The sequence below is a fragment of the Myotis lucifugus genome, unplaced genomic scaffold (assembly GCF_000147115.1).
Source record: "Myotis lucifugus unplaced genomic scaffold, Myoluc2.0 scaffold_39, whole genome shotgun sequence".
NCBI classification, from domain to species: domain Eukaryota; kingdom Metazoa; phylum Chordata; class Mammalia; order Chiroptera; family Vespertilionidae; genus Myotis; species Myotis lucifugus.
In genome coordinates this window covers 5,277,090-5,302,604 of record NW_005871087.1, presented here as the reverse complement: position 1 = coordinate 5,302,604, position 25,515 = coordinate 5,277,090, and the positions used below count along the sequence as shown (strand labels likewise).

At 43.5% G+C, this 25,515-nt stretch overlaps 1 protein-coding gene across 2 annotated transcripts in view; it reads left to right on the top strand.

Annotated features, from left to right (window-relative positions):
- Positions 1–25,515, top strand: part of RARB (retinoic acid receptor beta) — a 153,573-nt gene that overhangs the window by 68,450 nt on the left and 59,608 nt on the right. For both annotated transcript variants that reach the window (XM_006087607.3, XM_006087608.3), the window contains exon 3: positions 2,030–2,171. In XM_006087607.3, the coding sequence (XP_006087669.1) occupies positions 2,030–2,171 (142 nt within the window). The remainder of the gene's footprint in view (positions 1–2,029; positions 2,172–25,515) is intronic.

Sequence of the window (25,515 nt, the reverse complement as noted above, 5' to 3'; positions counted from 1 at the left end):
CGTTCATCTGTGTGTTTAACAAGCATCACCAGATTATCTGTTGTCGGCAAAGCTGTGTGATAAAACGGGGAGGACACAGAAGGCCGGGCCCCTGTGCTCATGGAGCCAACAGCCTGCTTTATCCCATCAGCATTTCACAAAAATCAGGATAAATCGCTTCTGTTGTCAAAATATAATTTTCCAAGAGTTAAAAAACAGTAATTAATCCAAATATTTAGTAAGCACACATTGAAGACTTATGTAACTCATTAATGAGGGAACCACACATTGAAGACTTATGTAACTCATTAATGAGGGAACCAGGAGGGTGACTTAGCTGGCTTAAAGGAGGTTATGAGAAAAATATCTGGGTAGGTGGGTAGGTAGGACAAATGGGTGGACGGACGGACAGACGGATGGGTGGATGGAAAGATGGGTGGATAGATTTATGGGTGAATGGGATAAAAGGAAAAAATAATGCTCGATTAAGATAGCAAAGTTAGATATCAAACTCATTAATGTCCTACAAGGCAATAAAAGAGTAATTTGAGGGGTTATATTTCAACCAAGCAGAAATCCTTTGTACCTATCCTAGACAAATAGTGTTTGTAATTTCCCAGTCTTCTACAATCTTTACACAGTCTGGGTCCAATCAATAGTAAATAGTAAGTCAAACAAACTTACGTTTCTCAAGAGCGTTAAATGACTCTTAGGTAAGCGTGTCAGTCAGTGCTATAGTAAGCGCTACCCCACAGGACTTTCTGTAGCTAAGAAAATACTGTGTCTATGTGCTGTGCAGTGTGGTAGCCACTGGCCATATGTGGCTATTGAGCCTTTGAAATGTAGCCAGTGAAAATGAGGAATGGAAATTCTAATTTTATTTCATTTTCACTAATTTTGTTGTCATTAGTCACATGTGATTAGTAGCTGTTCTATTGGGAAGGACAGCTCAAATAGGCCATTAAATGGGCAGTCCTTTTCCTGTTTTTTCTTTTTCTGGATAAGTTTTTTTCCCTTAAACATTTTGTAAATTGCCAAAACCGGTTTGGCTCAGTGGATAGAGCGTCGGCCTGCGGACTGAGGGGTCCCAGGTTCGATTCCGGTCAAGGGCATGTACCTGGGTTGCGGGCACATCCCCAGTAAGAGATGTGCAGGAGGCGGCTGATCGATGTTTCTCTCTCATCGATGTTTCTAACTCTCTATCTCTCTCCCTTCCTCTCTGTAAAAAATCAATAAAATATATTAAAAAAAACATTTTGTAAATTAAGTCATATTTTAAATACAGTGGGGCCTTGACTTATGAGTTTAATTCGTTCCGTGACGGAGCTCGTAACTCAAATTACTTGTATGTCAAATCAAGAAGTGAATGAGTGAGACACGTGATGCTGGGCTGATGTTGTGGCATTCACTGTGACATTCGCTGCGCCAACTAGCGGTGGGGTATCTGAAGCTGGCTCGTAATCCGAATTTTAGCTCGCAACTCAAAGCAAAAAATCAGCCGAGAAACGGCTCGTATCTCGAAAAACTCGTTAGTCGGGACACTCGTAAGTCAAGGCCCCACTGTATTCTAAGAGGACTTAAATGTATAAAAGAACTCAGAGAACAGTTCTTTGAAAAGACCTAATTCTGTCATTAATCAAATAATTTCTTTGGTAAATGTGGTGGCTCTGACATTGGGTTTCTTGATAGTGGACTCATTTGAAATCATTGGCCGACGAGGGAACCACTTATGAAGTTAGCCTATTTGGAGAGAACCCAACTCTGCATTATGTTTTCCAAGTGAATCAGCTTGGTATTAATTTCCTTTAGCAAGATAATAACAGTCAGCCCTAGTTTTGATTAAAAGGGGCTCTCTGGTTTGCAAAAAAAAAAAAAAGAGAGAACAGATTATTACTATTTCACAAGGACTTTAAGGCTTAACTAAGTTAATGTTTCTGCTGCCATCACTTCATTACTCAGAACGAGCCATCAATGCATCGATAAGGTTGGCTTTGATTTCTCGTGAAGCTCCGTAGTTTTACTCAGTTTTCTCTCGCTTACTTGCTTGCAGGGGTTTTTCCGCAGAAGTATTCAGAAGAACATGATTTACACTTGTCACCGAGATAAGAACTGTGTTATTAATAAAGTCACCAGGAATCGATGCCAGTACTGTCGACTCCAGAAGTGCTTTGAAGTGGGAATGTCCAAAGAATGTAAGTGGAGTCTCAACATTTTTTCCCTGTTTGCCTTATCTGTAAATATGAGCTGCCCCACTTCCAAAATCCAGTCGTGGGGGACGTCAGCATGTGGAATTCAGATGTGACACTAATGATATATTGCCAAGGGCAGGTGTAAACAGAGATGGCAGGAAAATGGAATAACTGTGGGGATTTTTCAGATAAAACTTGAGTGGCAGTTGGTGAAAAGATAGGAGTTGGGTGTCGTGGGTGGCAGATTTGTATTCCAGAGCAGTTACTCATGTGTGTTTCAGAGCCACGAGTATCTTGGACGTACCACGTAGCCACTCGGAGACTTCATTGTCCCATCTTGAAAACGGAATACAGTTTTGCTTGTATTGGTGAGAATAAAGTGAGGCAAGAGGCATGCATATTGACAGTAGTGGTAATTTGCCCTAATTTTTTAGAGGGAAGAAAACGTAAAACTTTTGTTGTGGAAGAAAGGGAGACATTTGGCACGTTGGCATTTTTCCACACTTGATTTAGAAAAAAATTAAATTTTTTTCCTCCCAACCACCCCCTCTTCCAAACAATTATATACTTTATTAGTGCAAAAAAGAGAACATTTTAGTAGATTAAAAATTAGTGGTCCATAAGCATCAGATAACAGGGGTTTATAATAGATGTGTGCTTTGATATAAGCAGAATACAAAATACCTTCATTCTCTCTTTGGTGCTTTCAAATGTAGGGAATAAGAAATTGACAGGCAAATGGCTTGGTTGAGGCAGGCCTAAGGAAGATGTTGGGGTGTGTGCTGGTGAAGCACTTAATGGGATGGCTGTTGTTTTATTCATCCCATCACTTGGGGATTTGGCGAAGGCAGAACTGTGAATGGGGCCCTGGGCTAGGTGCCGTGAGGGGACTCTGGAGATGCCTGAGACATGACCACTGCCCCCTAAAAGCGTGAGACAAAAAGCCAGGCATCTTAGCCACAATCCCACAGTAGGGTTTGAAGACTTACATTACAGGCTCTTGGATTTGGAACATGGAAATGCAGCCGTGGAGGAGGAGGCTGACTGGGGAGGGAAAGTCCCATAACCAGGCAGCGTGACTCTGACAGGCTCTCTGCTGGGAGCCACTACTTGGGGATGTTTCTTGGTATCCAGCCCAGCATCCTAACTGTACTTAGGGTTTATTTAATTCACTTTCCTACATCTTGCATTTCTACACTTCAGGGAAAACTTCAGGGTTGGGACTAACTCGGTTGACTCAAGCCTATTAACACTTTCTGTGTCCTACCCAGCCAGTCACTGGTTCGTGGTGTGACCGTGTAACCTAGTCCCATCCAATGAGAATGAATTCAAGATTCATGCTCATGATCCATACAAGAAATAAATGATGACCTCAATTTCATCAACATTAAAAAGTCCACTCTCCAGAGTCCACTGTGAAATTCATGAAAAGAAGAGCCACAGACTAGGAGAAAATCTTTACCAATATCTGATAAAGGACTTGAAAGTAGCACATCTAAAAACTCAATAATAAGACAGCAAATAGCTCAATTACAAAAAATAGCCAAACCCCTTAAAAAGTGCCAAGATCATGTAAGACTGAGGAACTGTCCCAAACTGAAAGAGACGTGACAGCTAAATATAATGCATAACCCAGATTGGATCAGGGATCAGAGGTAAAATAGCTCTAAAGGACATTTTTATGCCAATTAGTGAAATTTGAGTATGGACTATAAATTAGAATATAGCATTGAATCAATTTTAAGTTTCCTGACTTTGATCATTGGACTGTGGTTATGTAAGAGAATGTTCTTGTTCTCAGTGTCTGCAGCTAACTCTCCATGTTTCAAGGAGTGTGTGTGTGTGTGTGTGTGTGTGTGTGTGTAGCAAGAGAGAAAGAGAGAGAAAGAAAATGTGACAAAATATTTAGAATTGTGAATCTGGAAGAAGGACATACAGGAATTCTTTGTACTTTTTCTTGCAACTTTTTGGCAAATTTAAAACTTTATCAAAATAAAATTACAAAAACAAAAAAGACTCATGCTTAGACTATTGGGGCAGAAGAAGGGCCATCCCTTCCAATGCACATGAATAAAGAAAGAAGTAGCCACAGGTAGCTGTCCTCCACCCGCTAGGGAAGTCCACTGTGGGACAAAGCAGGCACTGTGGATGGAAGAGTAGAAAGATAGACAGAAGTCACGCCCTGAATGGCATCATTGAATTGCTAAACCAACCAACCCTGAAACCTCTGCCTCCAGATCATTTTGTTCTATTTGCCAAGAAGTAGCCATTAAGGCAATTGAGGTTGGAGACTTGTTTATACTTAGGGTCCTGATGAACAAGAATGGACTAGCTCATCAGACAGGAAAGCTTCCTGCATGTATCATCCGGTTTGGGAGAGTCTTCTTCCTCTGGACAGTTCTAACTCTAGATGATGGGTTAGTTGACCACATTCAGGCAGGTCCTTTGGCTCCCTCCAAACTTTAGAGCTATTGCATTACTTAAAATCAGTGAATGTGAAGATATGAAACTAATATTCACTTAGCTCAGGTCCCACATCCTATCATTGAAGAGAGAGTATGCTATTATCTGAAATAGCCAGATTATTTATAGGTGCGAGTGGGGCTCACAGGATGATCACCTAATGCTCCGTTTTTGGTCTGGCATTCTGTAGACACGGATGTCGCACTGTAGGTCTGTGGGAGAATTTCAGTGCAGGCTGAAATTATAAATGAGTAAGCCAGATGTGGACTCAAGGAAAATCAGTACTTTTGCATTTATTTTGTGTGGGCTGGAGACCCATTTCCTGCTTACATTACTTAAAACCCATATCCTGCTGCTCTGTAAAAGCTGGCAACTTGGTTAGCAATTAAAAAAAAATAATGTTTACACCCACAGGAAAACTCTAGTTTCAACCCTCAAGGAACGTATCACCTTAATTAGATTTAAAAATATAGAAATGGGAAGAAAATGGGGTCATTATGCCCAAGTACACAAACATAAATATGTTTTCTGTAGAAGGAAATTGAAGGGAAAGAAACAAACACTTGGAATATAGGTACAGAGGCTCTAATAGAATATTTTTTAAGTTGAAACTGAAGGAAGCAGGAAAATATGAGAATCGGTAACCATTTATACCACAATCTACGTAACTGAAAGGAACCCAAGAATAATAGAGACTCATGGAATGTTAGAACTGAAAAGGGATCTCAGAGATTGATTTTCACTCACCTCTCTCATTTGACATACAAGTACACTAGGACCCAGAAAGATGAAACGGCAATCCCCAACTGGCTAAAGACAGACCAAGACTGCTGTTCACGCCTGCCACCTCTCCTTGCCAAGCTTTCTTTGCAATACCAAGATTAGCAAGATTTGCATTGGCCTTAACCGGTTTGGTTCAGTGGATAGAGCGTCGGCCTGCAGACTGAAGGGTCCCAGGTTCGATTCCGGTCAAGGGCATGTACCTTGGTTGCAGGCACATCTCCAGTAGGGGGTGTGCAGGTGGCAGCTGATCGATGTTTCTAACTCTCTATCCTTCTCCCTTCCTCTCTATAAAAAATCAATAAAATATATTTTAAAAAAAGATTTGCATTCAATTCTAGCCACAGGTCAGGTCACTTTGTTAATATGTGTCAGAACTCTTTGGATGCAAGTACAGAAAACCCAGCTCAAACTGGCATAAGCTAAAAAAATTAAAAAATAAATCCGCACATGTAACTGAGCAGTTCAGAGGAACACAGCTGGATCCAAGGGCTCTTGTTCCTTTCAGGGCATGGTTCCTCTTCATCTGTCACAGCTGGTTTTTGCTATGTTGGTTTCATTTCCGGGAAGATTTTCCCCAGGGCCAATAAAAATAGCAGCTACCAACAGCTCCAGGCCTATAGTCTGCCCAGCAGCTAGAGAGAGACTCCACCTGTGCCCAGGGACCAGTTGTGATTGGCCTAACTTAGGTCACGTGCCCCTCCAGGAGCACATTGCTTGGCGGGGAGGGCAGACTATTGTGATTGATTAGGCCTGGATCATGTGCCAGTCCCTGGGAGACAGGATTGAGTTTGACCTCACCCAAACCACATGGGCCGGGAGTGCGGGAGGAAGTGTTCCTCAGTGGGAAGTCAGAGAGACAGGAAGCAAACCAGGCTGGTCACACAGTGCTGTTCCCAGTATATCCTTATTCTTTATGCTGGTGGCAGTGGGAGAGAAAAAGGGAAGGGAAGGGAAGGGAAGGGAAGGGAAGGGAAGGGAAGGGAAGGGAAGGGAAGGGAAGGGAAGGGAAGGGAAGGGAAGATGCTGAAAGAAAGAAACCTAAGAATCATATTATAGTAATAGCTAACATTATAGTAATAGCTAACACGTTTCCTGCGTGCCAGGCACTGGCTTAACCTCTTTAAATACTTTATCCCATTTGATCCTCACAACAACCTATGAGATAGGTTAGTTAAAATCCTTCTCTTCCTTCTTCCTCCTTTTCTTGGCAGATGAGGAGGCTGAGGCACAGAGAGGTTAATTAACTTACTCAAGGTAACACAGTAAGGGGATTTGGACCAAGGTAGTAATATACACTGCATGCTATAAAAATCCACTTTTAAAATTCTGAGTTGTCTTTGCAACGCCACTTTATTCAAGGGGTTAATAGAATAGTAATCACACTCCTTGCTCTATCTTAGAGATATATCCTCTGGAGAATTATGTGTAAATTTAACTTTTATAGGTCAAATTTGGTTTTAAATATATAGGGGGATTTTATTAGTAAAAGAAATCCTTTCGTGTGGCCAAGAATAGCATGAATATTTTTGAATTCTTCTGTGAATGCTGGTTGGTATACCTTATATTTTCCAAGGGGTTTATAAGGCTAGCGGAGCCTTTTTTCCAGAGGAACAACTATTTGTCAGAGCATGGAATTTGAAAGCGGTAACAGCAAGTGAAAAAAAAATCGATTTTCAGCAGCATTCTAAAAGTGGTACAAAAATTTATGAAGAACTTGGGAAGGAGGCAAAGGAAGCAGAATGACTCAAGGGTGAGTGATGAGCTTCTGCTGGCGGGGTGGGAGGCTGATACCGATGTCAGCAAGGCAAGTCTGAGGCTCAGCCCTAAAATAAAGACAAGAAATAAAAAAGAAACAATAGATGAAGGACAGAATTTGGGATTGTGAACGCGATGACTGGACAAGCTTATGATGCAGATAAACAGCTCATAGCCCATGATAGGGAAGGGGAAGGTTTAGGACAATGCCGCTTAAAGACAATGAGGTAGGAGTGTCGTAAGTCCAACAGAGGCATTTGAGTCAGTTACAGAAATGCTAAGGCACCTTTAAGCCAGGGACCAGCAAGTGTTTTTTAAAAGGGCCTCATAGAAAATATGTTTGGCTTTGTGGGCCCTATGATCTCTCTCAGTCACTCAACTCTGATGTAGCACAAAAGCAGACACAGGAAATATATAACAAAGTGGTGTGGTTGTATTCCAATAAAACTTTATTTAAAAAAGCAGGTGAAGGCCTGGGTTTAGTCCGGAGGCTATAGTTTGCCTACTTTTGCACCTAATGGCCAGGTATGCCACTGATGGCTGCTCTGTGACCTCATCTCCAGCTCCCACTCTCATCCACTCATCTCCTACCAATAGGCACCCCAGTTCCTAGCCCCCCTGGACCATGCTGACTCACAGGCCTCATACTTTTAGTGTGGCTCCCCTACTCCCGCCCCATGCGGTTTGGGTGAGGTCAAGCTCAATGCTGTCTCCCAGGGACTGGCTCATGATCCAGGCTTATATTTTTGCAGAGGCTTTTGCCTGGCATTGGCTTTCACCTCCTCCTCCTTCAGCTGAGCCCCAGGAGCCTGCTGAAATGTCACTTCCTCTTTGAAGCCTCCATTGGACCCCACACTCTAGGCAGAGTTATTCGTTCTTCCCCATGTCCCTGTAGTGCAATGAACACACCTCCATGAACTGCAAACTTTATTACAATGTGATTCTTCACACACCAGGGAGGCTCCCTGGCTTGATGATAAACCCCTAAAAGGCAGGCCTCAAGTCCTCCCCATGCTGTAGTCCCAGTTAGCATGATGCTTGGCTCAGTGGGGTGAGATTGGTCAGGTGGTTAAATGTGGCCATTTGAAAAGACAACCAAATCCAGCATCTCCCCGGCTTTACTTTCGGAAAAGCTGTGAGACACAGAACAATTCTGGGTGTGTATCTGTTCAGCCCTCAGCCATTGCTTCTTTGATCCGGGTCCAGAACAAGTAATTCAACTTCTTTGGGTTTGTGTTTTCTACCAGGAGAAGAGGAACATCAGGTTTGACTAAAAGCCCAGGCATGATGTGAGAATCGATGCTTTTAATCCTGTTTAGACAACAGTGTTTCTACAGTCTGCCTCCTCTTGCCAGTTTCCTCCCCTGGAAGACATTAGATCCTCCAGTGTGTTTGCTATTGAAAACGGTTGCATGGAGCAGGCTTCTTGTATAACTGTGCGTGGCAAAAACCCAGTTAAGGTGGACAGGTGCCCAGCTGGAGTGGCTCAGTGATTGAGTGTTGACCTATGAACCAGGAGGTCACAGTTCGATTCCCGGTCAGGGCACATGCCCGGGATGTGGGCTCGATCCCCAGTGTGGGGCACACAGAAGGCAGCCGATCCATGATTCTCTGCCATCATTGATGTTTCTGTCTCTCTCCCTCTCCCTTCCTCTCTGAAATCAATGGGGTTTTGTGTGTGTGTGTGTGTGTGTGTGTCTTTTTACAGATTGACATTTGACAATGGACAAATCGTGGGTTTGGGGCTCACACACTTTCGTTAAACATTGGCTATCAAGTTGCTCATTGACAAAAGGAAAGGATCCAGGGATAGGCTAGACTTTGGGGTCAGGAGGCCAACAGAACAAATGGAAGATAAGAATTAGGCCAGACTCAAGACCTGTGTGCTGTGATGAAGGGAAAGTAGTGGACCCTGTCTGCTCCCAGCATGTGACCAGTTCCCATGGTCCTCTGCCCTTCAGATGGGGTGCCCCCCACCCCATGCCTGTAACAGAGATACTAGGCAAGGTATTATGGCTGCCACCCCCATTTGATTTCTTTTCTTTCTAAAAACCACTGGCCATTCATTCACAAAGGAACCTCTTCAGATGCTCTCTGAACTTACGTGTGTGACGCGTGCCTTTGAGAGGTGGGCAAAGCCTGTCTTTGATTTTGTGTGAGAATGCTGTGTAGCGTTTATTTCCCAGCATTTTTCGCTATGACAGTTCCATAAGTGTATTTGTAGAATAGAGCAATTGAATAATCTCTGAATTTAAGAGTCCCTAAGCACTCATTGACACCTTCTCATTTGGGGCATATTGAGCTTAAAAACCGCTTTTTATAAAGTCTCTAAATTCCGATTTATACTTTAGACGGGAACGTCCCCATGGGTCGATTGGATGGAATGAATGCGCGCAGTACGGACGCTGAGATGCTTCCACGGGAGGTTTCTGTTGTTCTGTACTTCTCACTTCCCCGTTAGTGCTAAACTTACATTAAAACAAACCTTTTGGATTAAAGGCACTTAACCTCAGTTAAAATCACTTTTGTTGGGTGCACAAATTATATTGATGTGCGCATTGGTTCTCTGGCTGGATTTTACTGGCTTAATAATGAGGAAATTCATATTGTAGGTTGCCCTGTGTACTTGGGAAATTACATAAAAATCATCATCAGGCCACTTAATGTCTTTCTAATTTTAGTTTATTTCTTCATTTGTTCCCTAGCTACATCCCAGCCTGTGACTGCGTTTCCAAGATTCACTGTGATCATTGCCTTCTGCTCACCAGAGGCAGCTTTAACCCTCCCTACCCCCCGCCTTCTCCTTTCCCCAAAGGGCCGACCCAAAAGTCAATGAAAGGCTGGAAACTTCATATTTTTATTTTTAAAAAAGGTCATCGGAGCTTGAAACTAAAAATCTGCTGCCCCTTTCCACTGGCCAAATGTTAATGTTTTCCTGCATCTGCCCAGGAGATTAGAAAACACACACATTCCCTTTGGGTACCGACAGCCCGGTGATGTCACTGCCACTGTGGGACTTGAAGCCCATTAACACCCAGACTGCAAAGGAAGTATTAAAATTCCTTCAGCTTTACTAACACATTTCTCACTGCCGCCTGTGTCCCTGAAACAGGATGCTCAGCACATTCTCACCTTAGAAAAAGGAGAAGTTTCCATGACACAATGGGACAGAGCAGAGGGGGGGAACAGAGGGCGTTGGGGTTAGCCCGAGCTGGGTTCAAATCCAACCCTACTCTCTAGTTGTCTCACCTCAGGCAAGACGCGTCACTTTGCTTCAGGTGGAACAACCTAACCTACAACATGAGGCTTATCGTGGAAATCTTGCGGGATTGTGTTGTGCATCGGATTTCATGAGGATAATGCATTTAGCACCGTACTTGGCACACAGTAGGTGCTAAATAAATGATAGGTGTTCTCTCGGGTTCTTCCTCCAGTGGGGACACAGGCTCTGTCCTTTGCTCTCGTTGCTGCTGCTACAGCTCCGTTTTCGTTGTTGTTGGTTTTGGGGTTTTTTTTGTTTATTTTTAGTGTCAGCCTCAGTCCCCTTTCAGGAGAAAGTGACGTGTGGGGGCTCTATTTGTTCTGAATGGTTGATAACGCCACAGGGTAGGTGTACAGCCCCGATATTAAGTCACAGCATTAAAAATAAAGCTCGAAGGCATCCTTTCCAAAATAAATAGTCACCTTCCTCGCCTCCTGGAAACTGGGAGGCAGATGGTTCATCTGCCTGGAGCTGCTGAAACATGTGTAATCAGAGAACGGGACCGGATCCTGGTATCATGGAACCCAATGCCATGGGGAAAACCGAACTGGGGTGTTAGAAAGGACGCCTGGCCCCCTTCCTGCATCTGTTAGCTCAAGGTGAGGCCAGTGGGGTCTCCCGGGCAGTGCCAAACCCTCACCGAATCGCCAAGAAGGCAGAGTCTCCCTCCCTCCCAGCATCCTCCTTTGTCACCCATTTGGGGGGAAGGCTGGGGATGACATTGGTGATAATAGGATAGTTGACGGTCACAAAGTGTTTTACCAACAGCACCGTCTGCCAAGACTTCAGGTCATCCGATGTGGCAGGTAGGACAGGCACAGTGTTACGATCCTCAGTGCCCTGAGATTCAGGCCAAGAGACCTGCCTGAAGTCGCACGGCTTTCTTAAGCCTATGGGTCCTGCCTCACTCCAGTGCCCGGTATTGACAAATAGAGTTCTTGTGTGCTGTTAGTGCTAAAAACTTTTCAGTATCTTTGCCCATCTTTGCTCCCAAATCACATATTCTATCGTTTACATACATGATTCGATTTGATATATGGACTAGTTTAAGGCAGTACTTCCCCCAGTGCAAACTCGGCATACAGTGATATGGAACATAATTTTAGGGAGTATTGAATTTTAGCACGGACTGATATCAAATCATGGAGTGATAAAGCCATTCCCTTTTCAGTACTCAGTCTTTTTATTACCAGTGAGAAAATCTCCGTTGATGCCAGAGCAGCCTTAATGAATAGCTCTTGAATCTTTGCTAATCCCCCTTTTCTACAGAGAGAGAACAGGCAACCATACCTAGTCAACACTAAATTGTATTTATTTCCGAGATGCACAAGCTGTTTCCTCAGGGGCCAGGCAGTATGTATTCTAGGCTTTGCAAGCCATTCGGTGTTTGTTGCAACTAGTTGATTCTATCTGCTATTGCATCATGAAAGCTTCATGAATGAATAAGGCTTTGTTCCAATAAAACTTTATTTACAAAAACAGGCAATCGACCAGAAAACCCTTGTTAGTTTTTAGCCTCCTCTTTATGGAGAGTAATGCAATTTTTTATAGTAGTAATATAAAAATCCTTTAAATTTTATTTAAGAAAAAAAAATCAGTTTAGACAGAAACCATAAGAGCATCGTGGCCTGTGAGTCTGTGAAAATGGTGAAGGTAGTACTGGAAGAATGGAAGTTTGAAAAAATCTGTTTTTATATGTTAGTTGGTCATGTGTTCTTGTACCTTAACAGGAAGAGGGCAGAATCGGGGGCAGGGGTTCTCAGCCCCCTCAGAGCTCTTGGTAGTGCCTCAGTTGTGGTCGGGATCCCACTAACCCTCAGCCCTTCCCCCATCCTGAGCTGTATACGACTGGAGAATGGACAGCTGGGTCTTGCTTTTCTTGGCTCCTCAGGGGTTAGTCCTGTCCTGGTATGAGGAAGGGTCGATGAATGCGTGGAACTGTCAGTATGGGATTCGGGCATTTAGTGAGCTGATGGGGGGAATATGAGGAACCAGGGGCCCTTCAGTTGCACTGTTTACTCCCCTTCTGAAGACTGACAAGGTAGTGCTGTGGCTTAAAGCGCAGACTTGAGGGGCATCTTGGATTTGAATCCAGCCCAGCCATTAGCTCTGTGTGATCTTGGGCAGGTTATTGAGCATCTCTGTGCCTCTGGTTCCTTCTCTAATAATAGGCTCTACCTCATCCGGCTATTGGGAGGAATAAATGAATGAATTAATGATAGGAACCAAAGACATTTCTTAGCTAAGTGTTAGCTCTTGTTACTCTTCTCCTGCTCTGATAATGACCCCTTCTGGTCTCCTAGGTATGACTGATTTGATTATCGATATGGCCTTAGTGACTACAGGGCAGCTAATGCTCCTTCTGGCCTCATGGTCCATTTACTCAAAACAAGAGGTACTGTCAGATTTGACATTTGTCCTTGGGGGTCTCAGATGCAACACCCACAAAGCAAGGTATCAGCTGTGAGCCAGATGATCCTGTACAGGGGATGCATAGCCCTTCATCCCTTACAGAATCGGCTCCAAGCATATCAGTGTGGACAGAGCCCTGCACAGCTGGCTTAGCCTGCCCCAGCCTATCCAGGACCCTGTCAGCTCCCCACATGCCCTACAGACCAGCCACCAACTAGCACTCAGCATGCCTGTTGCATTGTGTGGCCTCAGGATGTGCATGCTGTTCTCTCTACCTGTGATGCACATCCCCATCTCACTCCTAAACACACAAACACACTTCTCTAACAACAGGGAGCAGGTGTGAATGACTCTCACCTCTCTACAGTGTGACATGGTGGTGGCACCTCTGTTGCCACTAACTGTTGGGTGACTTTGAAAGTCAAAGTTGTTTTTGAGTCCAGGAGGTAGGGAGGTATGTAAGTAGGGGTGTGTGTGTGTGTGTGTGTGTGTGTGTGTGAGTGAGAGAGAGAGAGAGAGAGAGAGAGAGAGAGAGAGAGAGAACGAACATATACAAGTATTCTCTGCACTGGTTGTGAGCATCTTAAGGGCAAGCGCAGTCTCAGTCTATTCCTATTTAGTTCCTCAACTGTAAGTCCAATACCTTGTACTTAGTAGAAATTTCTGGAATAGGTTGGAAACAGAATATTTGAGGAATATAAAATCTAAATCAGGCACTTCCATTTGATCTTTCCAAGAGTTAGAGACTTGAATGATGTCCCATTGGTAAAGGAGTCTGTTTTTGTCTTTTCCACCTTGCCTCCTTCCTCATTGGCACCATATGAATACTAGCATTTTACCCCTTTGATGACATGAAGCCTTGACCTTGTTTGTCCCACGGTGGACGTGACCAGAGGGAGCTTGCCAATAGGTCCTAATAGAGAAGATCTGCTTTCTCTCAAAACTGTGCACACCTACCACCATAGTTCATCAAATCCGGAATTTGTTAGGCGCACTATCATGTTGTGTACCACTAACAAGCAAACAGCAGCAATTAAACTGAGACACCCTGAAGATCGTAAGACAGGTGGCAATTTCAGAGCAGGAGAGAGGGAGAAACCAAATATCAGCCGTGTTAAAAGGAAGCATCTCGCATTCTAGGCTGGAGATAGCCTATGTTTTCATCTTAAGCTGTTTTTTTCATCCTGCTTGAAATAGACATTGATGAAACCTCAGTGCCCAAAGACAGTCCCCAGCAGAGGGTTGGCTGGATAAATATGCAAGTGCTTCCAGAAGAGCTAGTAGAGAGCCCTTTGTTTGGAAACAAATGTCCCCATGAAAATAGCAACCCGAAATTCTCCCGCCGTTCCCTGTGTTCCGGGGCGATGAACATGGCCCTTTAAGTACCTTCTCCCAGTGACAGCAATTCTCTGGAGGGTGGCTACCTAAATTGCTCAATAAATCCATGCATGGAGTGCGGTCAGGAATTTGCTCTTCTCGGAGTGGTGTTGAGCACTTAAACCCATCTCCTCTCCCTCTGCCCTCACAAACCAGTAACTATCACAGTTATTTCTCTCATCCTTCTCCCTTGAAAACTGGGCAACAAAGATTTGCTCAATGATCCGATGAGCTTGATTCATGGAGACAGGCGTCATTTTAGGACTGGGACCAAGTAGAGTGAACACCCTGCTTCCCCAAGAGAAGGAATGTTGTTGTCCCAAAGACACACTTAATTGTTCCAACATTTCATTGCACCAACAGAAACTACCCCTGTGATTTTTTTTTTAATTTCTGATTGCTTTGTTTTCCAAATGACTTTAGGACAGAAATGCTATTTTGATGTTGGCGGATGCAAACCCCACCCCCCAATTTGTTTTAGCTTCTGGGGGCACATTTGATAAAATCACTTGATCAGGCCTATAAACAGTATTTTGATTCAGCAACATTGTTTAAATATTGAAATAGAACTAAGGGATTTCACTGGGGTTTCCAAATGGACCCGCTTAGAAGCCAGTCATGACAGGCCCTTCCAAAGGGAAAGACAGCAGTTGCTTCTAGTAAACTCTGTCGACTCGGGGTTTAACGAGGACAGGAAGAGGTTCGGTGCAAAATGTAATGAGTGGAGGACTCCCACTTTGCGTGCCGAAAGTGTCCGGACAAAATGCTTGAGCAATTGTAAACGGAAGGGAAACTTGGCTGGGGCGCTCTTGGACTTTGAGCTCTCAGAAATGTAAAAACTTGCAGGCTCAGCCCTGGCTGGTGTGGTCAGGTTGAGCGTTGGCCCATGTACCAAAAGGTTGGTGGTTCGATTCCCAGTCAGAACACAGGCCCGGACTGTGGGATGGATCCCCAGTAGGGGGTATGCAGGAGGTAGCCAGTCGATGTTTCTCTCTCTCACGGATGTTTCTCTCTCTCCCTCTCCCTTCCTCTCTCTCTAAAGATCAACAAAAACATACATTTCTATATATATAAAAGTCTAATATGTAAAGTGTCCCCTCGGGAGTTCAGCTGGGAGACCGGGAATTCAATCACTTGCTATGATGTCCGCTGACCACTAGGGGGTAGTGTGGAATGAAGGAAGGCCCCGGCCAGCAGCCGGAAGGCCTGATTGGCGCTGATCGCCAGCCAGGCCTAGGGACTCTATCTTAGCACAAATTTCATGCACCAGGCCTCTAATACACACACACACACACACACACACACACACACACACACATATAAATGCAGGCTCAGAAGGTATCCCCCCCAAAAATGGATGCAGCCCAGTGATCTATTTCAGGAAGGGAGACATCAGGACTTCTCTTGCTGGGTCCTGGGCTGTGCAGTCCCTGGGAGATGGCTTCCCCCACATTCCCCAGGTGATGACGGTTTCCAGCTCTGAGAATGCAAAGCCCTGTTTCCCCAAAGAGTGCCTTGTGCCTGGCTCTGTGTACCTGAGTAGTAATCACGTCGATCAGATTGAAGTGCGGTGCTGACAGTGAAAGCACTGGCAATACCAAGTGATGGCAGAATGTGAAGCAACTAGAACTCATACATGGATGGTGGAAGTATAAATGGGGCCAGCTTGGAAAACTGTGCAGCAATACCTCCTAAAGCTAAATGTACCCATGTGACTCAGTAATTCCCTCCTGAGGACATCCTCAAGAGGAGTGAGTGCATCGGCTCACCCAAAGACAGACAAGAATGTTCACAGCAGCTCTATTCCTCCTAATCGCCCAAAGCTAGAAGCAACCCATATGTCATCAACAGTAAAATGTGTAAATCATTGTGACAAATTCAAATAACGGAATGTGCATAGCAATTAAAAAAGGAACTAATTGCTGGTAAATGTGTCAGCATGGATGAATCTTAGACATAATGTTGAATAAAAGAACACAGAATAAAACAGGACCTTCTATATATTTCAGAAGGAAACAATAGATTCGAATTTGGAAGTAGTGTTCATAGGTGACCATTCCCTGCTGTGCATAGAGAAATCGTGTTACCACAGATGAGAAGTATACATCCTCTCTTTGGAAGAATCCTCCCCTTTAACTCTTTAGCATTTATTCAGGAGGTGTTTTGACTTCTCTGCCTTTGGCCTTTTCACCTGATTTGGACTTTTATGACAGGCAGCTCTGAATTCATGAGGAGCACCAGTGATGGGATGTTATCCCTGATTCACTCTGAGTTCTGTGAGCATGGTTATGTAATACCTGTAATTGCGTCAACCTACCTAGCGAGCTTTTCCCTTCGGTGCCATGCCCTGCAAATTAACAGCCCATGGATCCATTTACAGCCTGTTGTGTTTTGGAAAACCATTTCAGCCATCAAATAATAAACAGCTTTAAAAAAGAGAACATAAGAATTGTTATTTTGAAATGATGAATGATCAGTAGTGTCAGTAAATTCCTCTCAGATATGTAATGTAGTCAAAATATTATTTATGAACCTGTGTAGAATCTAGTTTAATAATTAGTTGACTATTCCTTTTTACCATAAATTTTAAAACATCACAAGATGTGTTTTCATGTTGATTCATTCATGAAAGCCAATGGGACTTTAAACTAGTAAGTGATCAAATGGAGACTGATTTAGAGAAGTTAACAAGAAAACTTGGTAGAATAGACAACTTTTTTTTTAAATCCTCACCTAAGGATATGTTTATTGATTTTCTTTAAGAGGGAGGGAGGGACGGAGGGAGGGAGGGAGGGAGAGAGAGAGAGAGAGAGAGAGACATCAGTCAGTTGCCTCCTGTACTCGCCCCCACTGGGGATCAGACCTGCAACCTAGGCATGTGCCCTGACTGGGAATCAAACAGCAACCTTTTCAGTGCATGGGGCGATGCTGCAACCAACTGAGCCGCCTGGCCCAAGCCACCCTACATCTTTTTACAGCCATCAAAGGAATTTCTCTGTGAGACTGTTAACATTTGAAAAAAAGGTCTGCATTTACAGAAAGCTCATCTTAATTTTTAAAAAATAAAACAACCAAAGGATTTTTTAAAGTGTTAGCCTGATTGACTTAAGGGGACATAGGAAATTGAACCTTGGTGTCCGACCTGAGCACCGAGCGTGTACTTGCCAGACAAGGGCTTCTGTTTGGTTCTGGGGCCCCTGGGAGAGCAGTGTCCAAGGCAGAATTCTGTGTCCACAAGATGAAAACAGCCTCACTGTTCAGGAGGATCACAGATTTTTCCAGATGTCGGGGATGAATGTCTCCCAGGGGCCCTTATAAAGTGAGAACTGGGAGATGTTATTTAGGATGTCCTTGACATTTTTGGATGCTCCTCTTTAGGCCACTCCTCCAGGTAGTTAAATCTCATCTGTTTTCCAAATTGGAGTAAAAAGGGCATAGAAAACCATGGTGATCATTATGACCCTAGACCCCAAAAGAAGTAACTATGGACGTGACATTGAAGAGAGAACAATAAAGGTTGTCATATCAAAACAAGGGTTGGCTCACCTCCTCATTCCATTTCAGATTTTGTTAGTTTTGCTCCTTCAAATATTGTCTTCCATTTCTGTTTGATTTTTTTTTCTTTTTAAGGCAAAAATCAACTATTTTAGAACATTTATCTTTTTATTAAGGTATAATGTACATCTCTTAATGGGACAGATCTTAAATGCACTGTTTTATAAGTTTTGATAAATGCCTGCATCCTTCCAACCACCTTTCAAGTCAAGATGTTAGAAAGAGACTATGGAAACCTGCTGGGGTTGGAATATTCTAGATCTTGATTTGGGTGGGTTGCCGTTGTCCTGATGTCCATCACCAGAGATTAGTTTTGCTGATGAACTTCACATACATGGAATCCTACAGTCTGGACTATCTTGTACTTGGTGTCTTTCATTCATCATTAGGTTTGTAGCATTTTTCCATATTGGCGCATGTGTTGGTTGGTTGTTTGCTTCTTATTTTGCTTACTGCTATTCCATGTATGGATATGCAAGTCCCACCTGAATGGATGTTTGAGTTTCCTGTTTGGTGCCATTACGAATAAAACTGCCATGAATATCCTTGTACATGCTTTGTGTGGGACATAGACATTTATTTAGTTATATACTCAGGAGTAGAATTGCAGGGTTATAAGGACACATGTGTTTAATTTTATTTTTTTTAAATGGCCAGTTTTCCAAAGGGGACAGAGACACTTATTTCTCTCGGGTATATACTCCAAATTGGAATTTCTGGGCCATAAGGATACATGTGCTTAATTTTATAAAAAATGGCCAGTTTTCCAGAATGGATTACCTACCATTTCACACTCCAGCAGCAGTGCGTGAGAATTTTGGTTGCTCCACTTCCTTGTCAAACCTCAATATTTCAGTCCTTTTAGTTTTAGACATTCCGCTAGGGATGAAGTGCTATTTCATTGTCGTTTTAGTTTGCATTTTTCCTGATGACTAATGATATTGCATTTTTTTAAAAATTAACAAAAACTGGATCTATTGTTAAATTCGAAAATATAAAACAAAACTATGCATAGTTTGATCTCATATTTATTTTTTAAAAACGACAAAGTTTAGATGATACAGCTCAAAATGTCTTGTTATATTTTTTGAGCTTATCTGTATTTTTATTTTATTATTTCACTTCAGTACACATCTGTTAGTTGTATGACAAATAAAAGAAAAAAGTTATTTTTTTTTTAAAAAAAGAGGTTCCCCCTTAGATTGAGTGAGGTAAAACTTCTGTTTCTCTGTATAACTAATACTTTAGGCTGAGTAACTGTGGGTATTGACAATGCTTTAGATAGAAATGGTGGAGAAAATAGAAGCCACTACTGTTTTGCATTTGCCTGTTACCCCAGGGAGAAACAAATCCATTCCTATACATTTAGACATCTTGATGTCTGGGGATGACATCCATGTTAACCTCAATTTAATAGACCATAGACCAGGGGTCAGCAAACTTAAGTCTGTGAGCCAAACCTGGCCTGCTGCCTGCTTTTATCAATAAAATTTTATTGGAACACAGCCACGTACATTCATTTACATATCATCTACAGCTGCTTCCCTGCTATAACAGCAGAGTTGAGCAGTTGCGACAGAGACCATATAGCCCGCAAAGATGAAAATACTTTTTATCTGGCCCTTTACAGAAGGAGTTTGCTAACCCCTGCCATAAGCCATTCACTCTCTTTAAATTTTCCAATTTAATTCAAACACTGGTTATGAGCATTTAGTTCAATGTCAAACATATGTGCAGTTTGTAACTCTATCTTCATTTCTGTCCAATTCATATGACCTATTCAGCGGTTATGTGCCTTGCAGTCATGTCTTGATAATTTGGTAGGGACTAAATGTAATTCAACTTTGGACTGAAAGTTCACAAACAAATCATCTCCCAGCGCCACCCCCAAAATCCTTTCATGTTAGGTGCAGGAAAATGAAAGGATTTTGTTCTGGGTAGAAATGCAGCTAATCATAAAAGCATGTAACTTTTATTTTTAGACCAGAGGCCCAGTGCACAAAATTCATGCACTCGGATGGGGGCAGGGGCGGGAGAGGCCTCAGCTGGGCCTGCACCCTCTCGCAGTCCAGGAGCCCTCGGGGGATGTCCAACTGATGGCTTAGCCAGCAGTCAGACATCCTTAGTGCTGCTGTGGAGGCGGGAGAGGCTCCCGCCACTGCTCCTGCCACCACCGCTGCACTCGCCAGCCGAGAGCCCAGCTTCTGGCACACTGACCATCAGGAGGCAGCTCCTGCATTGAGCATCTGCCCCCTGGTGGTCAGTGCGTGTCATAGTGACTGGTTGTTTCACTGTTCGGTCGATTTGCATATTAGCCTTTTACTATATAGGATTCTTTTTAAATTGGTTTTCAGAGAGAGAGGGAGATGGAGAGAAATATCGATGTTAGAGTGAAACATTGGCTGTCTCCTTGCCCCTCCCCACTCCCCCCCAGGGATCAAGCCCGCCACCTGGTCATGTGCCCTCACTGGGAATCAAACTGGCAACCCTTTGGTGCACAGGATGATGCCCAACCAACTGAGCCACACTGGCATTGCAAGCCATGTAATTTTAAAACAAACACAGAGTTGAGAAATTAAACATCCAACCAATAGCTCTTTTGTGGGTGAAATAAGTAGAGACTATAAATAAATAGTTTGATTTTCTTGGCTGGAATTTGGCTGTGAAAACTGTTTAGAAGAAGAGAGAAACTTGTGAGCAGCAGCACCATAGAAAGGGTAGAGTTTCAGGATGACATTTTTTGTGTAAATGGTCCTATTACATTAAACCCCATAAGTTATATATAGTGAGATGCTTTAACATTTACATCAACTCTAATACACATACTACTCTTCACTGGTGCCTATTATAAACTACCAAAGAGGAAATTAAAACAAATAGATTTCAATGAGCTAGCATGGTGTCGTGGCCCGTTTTAAAGATGGACTCTAAGGCACTTACAGGTTTTGTAACTTGTAACATGAAGATACACGTTCCTATCCTTTCCACATCTATGGGAGTTTGTGAGGATAGACGTATGAAAAAGTGAAAATCCTTTGACAGATGACAATGCTGGAGAAACAGAAGACATAATTGTGGTTAATTTTATTGACCCAAGGTTGCAGAAGAACCTCTGTCCGGGACCCCCCAACCCCCCCCCACCCCCCACCCCCCGTACACACACACACACACACACACACACACACACACAAACATACACATCAGACAAAGGACAGGGCACTGATTTTCCCCTGAAAACTACTTCCCATCTGCACAGTGCAGAGCCATCTCCAGTGGAGAAATGTACTCTGTGCATGTTCTTAGCCCAGCAGAACTTCCCGACCTACTTAGTTTTCAAACTTTGCTCATCTTTCTGAGAACTTCCTCCTAGAATCAAATTGTATAGAACCAGGGGTGCTCCAAACATCGCAACACATCCAATCTCATCACAGAGCTACCTGCTTCAAGGCGAATCAACATGGGTGCTTTGCTGCTGCAGGAGCTGACAGTCTTCTAAGTGATTCCTGTGACAGTTTCTAGGGAGAGAAAGAGAGAGAGAGAGAGAGAGAGAGAGAGAGAGAGATCCACTGGGGCTGTGGTTCTGCTGGACTGTAATTCATTGAAAAATGGAGATCTGTGCAATAGATATGAATACGTCCTCTGTAGTTTGATGTAATAGCAGCCTGTTAGCACTACACTCAGAATCCCCAAGGTGAGATCTAGAGGCTGGCTGGGTGACCATGTGCAAGTTACTTAACCTCTCTGGGTACCACACATCTGAAAAGCGAGCATAGAGGCAGTGATTGGTAGGAGTCTTTCCAGACATCGCCCAATCTGAACCAATAGACTGTAACAGCCCTTTCATTAGAGTGGGTAAGATCTCTTCATTGAAAATCATATTTGCTCCAGGACACAATTGCAGTGAAACCTAATTCGTGCTGGGCTCGGCTCCTCATAAAGTTTCCTAACATAATGATGTACCGGGATTGACTTTTCTCTCTGCTGCTTCTTCATGTGTCACTTTTTTATGTGGGGAAGCTCTGAATATCCCCGTCATGGCCTGCGATAAAAGAGGATCACCATTTTACAGCTGAAATGCCTGAGACGCAAAGAGGTTAATTACCTCGCCCAAGAAAAGATATAAAATACTTGAAGCGGAAGTGGTCAGGAGGAGGAGCTGTAGGCTCGGATGGAATAAGAGAAGTACAGTTGGAACTTTATGCTCCGCAATTTCTAGGGACCCAGCACGAATGTATAGATTTAACAATCATGAGACTTGTATTTCCTGTGTCCCTAGACTGCAGTTGGGAAAGGAGAAGCTAAGAGAATGGGTGTAAACAGCCCCTCAGTAGGCACGGGAAGCGGGGCAGATCTAGGGGTAGGTGACCATATACACCCATCCCCACAGCCCTAGTCCCAAGCAAAGCCCACTCATCGCTGGCTTCCCATCCTTAACTTCAAGTGTTCTCCACTTAGCGCAGTGGTTCTCAACCTTCTGGCCCTTTAAACACAGTTCCTCATGTTGTGACCCAACCATAAAATTCTTTTCGTTGCTACTTCATAACTGTAATGTTGCTACTGTTATGAATCATAATGTAAATATCTGATATGCAGGATGGTCTTAGGCGACCCCTGTGAAAGGGTCGTTTGACCCCCAAAGGGGTCTCGACCCACAGGTTGAGAACCGCTGACTTAGCAGGAAGCTTTTCTTTATAATCCCATGAAAATGGACGTTCTCCAGGGAAGGGCGGCAGATTCAGTCACTTTGGGGGACTCTAGAGGAAATAAGTGTTGGCTCCATGTGGTCAGCACACGTGGAAGGCGGGGGAAGAAGGAAAGTATGAGGGCACCTTGGGAAGGTCTATAGGAGCAACAATAGAGAACACGAGGAAGGTCTGCCCTGGAGTCAACTCCAGTCTGGAAGCCCGGCCCTGGGGAAGTGAGAGACCTGCAGGTCTTCTCAGAGCCTCCCCAGCATCTCCATTCCTGAGGTGTCCCTGTCCTGCCCTCCTCGTCCGTGTCTGTAATGGACTCTGAGATGTGTTTGGGCATCATGGGTTGTGGCCCTAGATTCTTGGCTCAGGGTTCTGTACAGAGAGCAGGAGATGCAGGCTGCTTGGTCTCCAAGGTATTGTCCAGGGCATGGCCCCCATAGGCCTTGGGTAAAGGACAAATGAACGCACAATCAGAATCCAGTTTCTGTTCCACATGGTGATGGTGTCATCTAGAAGGTTCTCATGGTCACCAGAGCTCAGGTTTAACACAAACGTTTCGATGGGTGACAACTTCGCTGAAAGACCGAGTGCCTGATACATAGTAGTATCAAAATAAGCATGTGCCTGAATGCACTGAGAAAATCACTGGTTTCCAGTAAGTTCTGCCAAGGTAATCAGAAGCATGCTCTCTTCACGTGTGAGCTCAGAGATGTCTGCCCAGCAGGATGGCTCTCTGCCCTTGTTGTTGCTTGATTTCTGGCCCCTTGCAGGATAATTCAGCTCCTTACAAATAGGGGGAAAAAATTTCCAGATATAGGGTGCTTGTGGAGCAATCACTGTTTAAAGGATGTGTGGGGTAAGTTTTTTGTAAAGTGAATGATCCTTTTATAACATGAGCAGTCACCTTGAGGTAGTTGGATGTTGGCAAGTATCATGTGAAGCAAGCAAGAGAGATTCTATTTTCAAATCCTATTTAAAGACCTAGGAATATAAGATTGAGGACTAAAATGGCATGGGTAATGTCACTGGCTTGTGGTGGTTGTGCCAGAAATAGAACCTGGGTGTGATTCTGAGGGGAGTGCACGTATTACCATAGCATCTTGCTCTTGGGAGTGCATTTCCACCAGCTGAGCTGAATAAACTACAAATTAGAAGCATCTAGAAGTCAGGAACCATGTTTGCCCCGTGTACTTTATGTTGTTCCCTCAAAAAAAAAATGCTCAACAAATGCTTTTTGAATATGATGGAAAGATAGCCTGCCTATCACTTTCCTACTTGAATAAAGAATCAGCCCTGCCCGGCTGGGGTGGCTCAGTGGTTGAGCATCAACAATGGTTCTATTCCTGGTCAGGGCACATGCCTGGGTTGCGGACTCGATCCTCAAGTAGGGGGCGTGTAGAAGGCAACCGGTCAATGATTCTCTCTCATCATTGATGTTTCTATCTCTCTCTCCCTCTCCCTTCTTCTCTAAAATCAACAAAAATACATTTTTTAAAAAAGAATCAGCCCTTACTCACACTTTCAGAATTGAAACAGGGAAAGAATAACCATAAAACTGCAGTGATTCTTACAAACTCCTTTTCTCTTGCACAGGACCTGTTAGTACCATGGCATAATTTTTTAAATGGGCCATTTTTAGTAATAGAAGTGAGGAGGGGGAGGGGAATCTCATTGCCATTCCCATATAAAATAGTTTAAAATCTGTTTCTTAAAAAGGTATAGCATTACATCCTATGGGCAATGCCTAAGGCCGACGCATTTAATTTTCTGTGGGGCTTCGCTGCCGTGTCCTCAATACAGTCGAGGTGGCTCCTTGCAGCTGGGAGGGAATTTATTTGAAAAGTGACGGGAACTCTTAAGGTTACCTAAGAAGCATTTTGCAGTCAGAGCTAAATGGAACGCTGCCTTTTGCTCTCCACCACATGTGGCTGATGCAAACACTCACTTTCCTAGGAATTTGAGCCTGGGTACTCACCTGCCAGTTCTAATGGAGTCAGAAAGACGCGCAACCAAATCAGGGTGACCTACTTCTGTTACCACGGCACCCAGCATAAACGTTCATTTTAAAGTAACTCCTTGAAATATCAGACCGAACAACAACCAAAAAAGGTGAAGTGCATTAGTCCTTTTAAGGTCTCTTTAGTCGAGGTGTTGGCTACAAGAAAAGATCAAAGGATAATTTAATCAGGACTTTTTCCCAGTAGAAATTAGGGTGAGATTTGAAAAGCGACCAGCAGCCTCACTGTGCCCACCATTTTCTCCATCTTGATTGGAATCAAGATGAGTCTCCTAGGCAATTTAGCACAAGTCTTTTTTCATCTCATAAAGGTAAGAATTAAAACCTCAGATGAACAGACCATCTTCAAAAGAAGCTTTTGTTCTCCCTCCGTTTTGAAAAGGTTTACTTTGATGGCTCTGGGGATACAATCAGAAATTATACTTTATGTGGAACATTTTCTGTTTTAACCTCATAAAGTGTACTGACAACGCTCTTCAAAAAGTCCACATACGTGTGGTGTTAAATGGATAGGGAAAAAGCACTCAAACATCTTTCTATCATGGAAATAAAACTCCAAGGATGCGGGGATGGCCTGTCCATTTTGGGGTAAAATAATCAATATTCACTTAAAGGCAAAAAAACCACACAAGATAAAATTAAAGGCTGTTGTCATCTTGAGGTGAGAGGCAGAGCACAGAAGGGGCAGAGGGAGCTGGTGTGGAAGGAGTGGAGAGGGGCTGGATGCAGACAAGGGGACCTTAAAGGCGGGCATTGATGTGACACCAAATTGCCCGTCTCCTGTCCTCAATAGAAAGCTCCTTGAAGTAGGAAAGTTTGCCTTTATTGTCTTTACAGACAAATAAATTTGGAGCTAGAACCAATGTTATATCACACAAAAAGGCACATGGGAATGTTGGACTGGGCTGGCTGGCTGGCTGGCTGGATAGATGGATAGGTAGGTGGCTGGGTGTAAAGACTAATGGATTGATGGATGGTTAGATGGATGGATGGATGGATGGATGGATGGATGGATGGATGGATGGATGG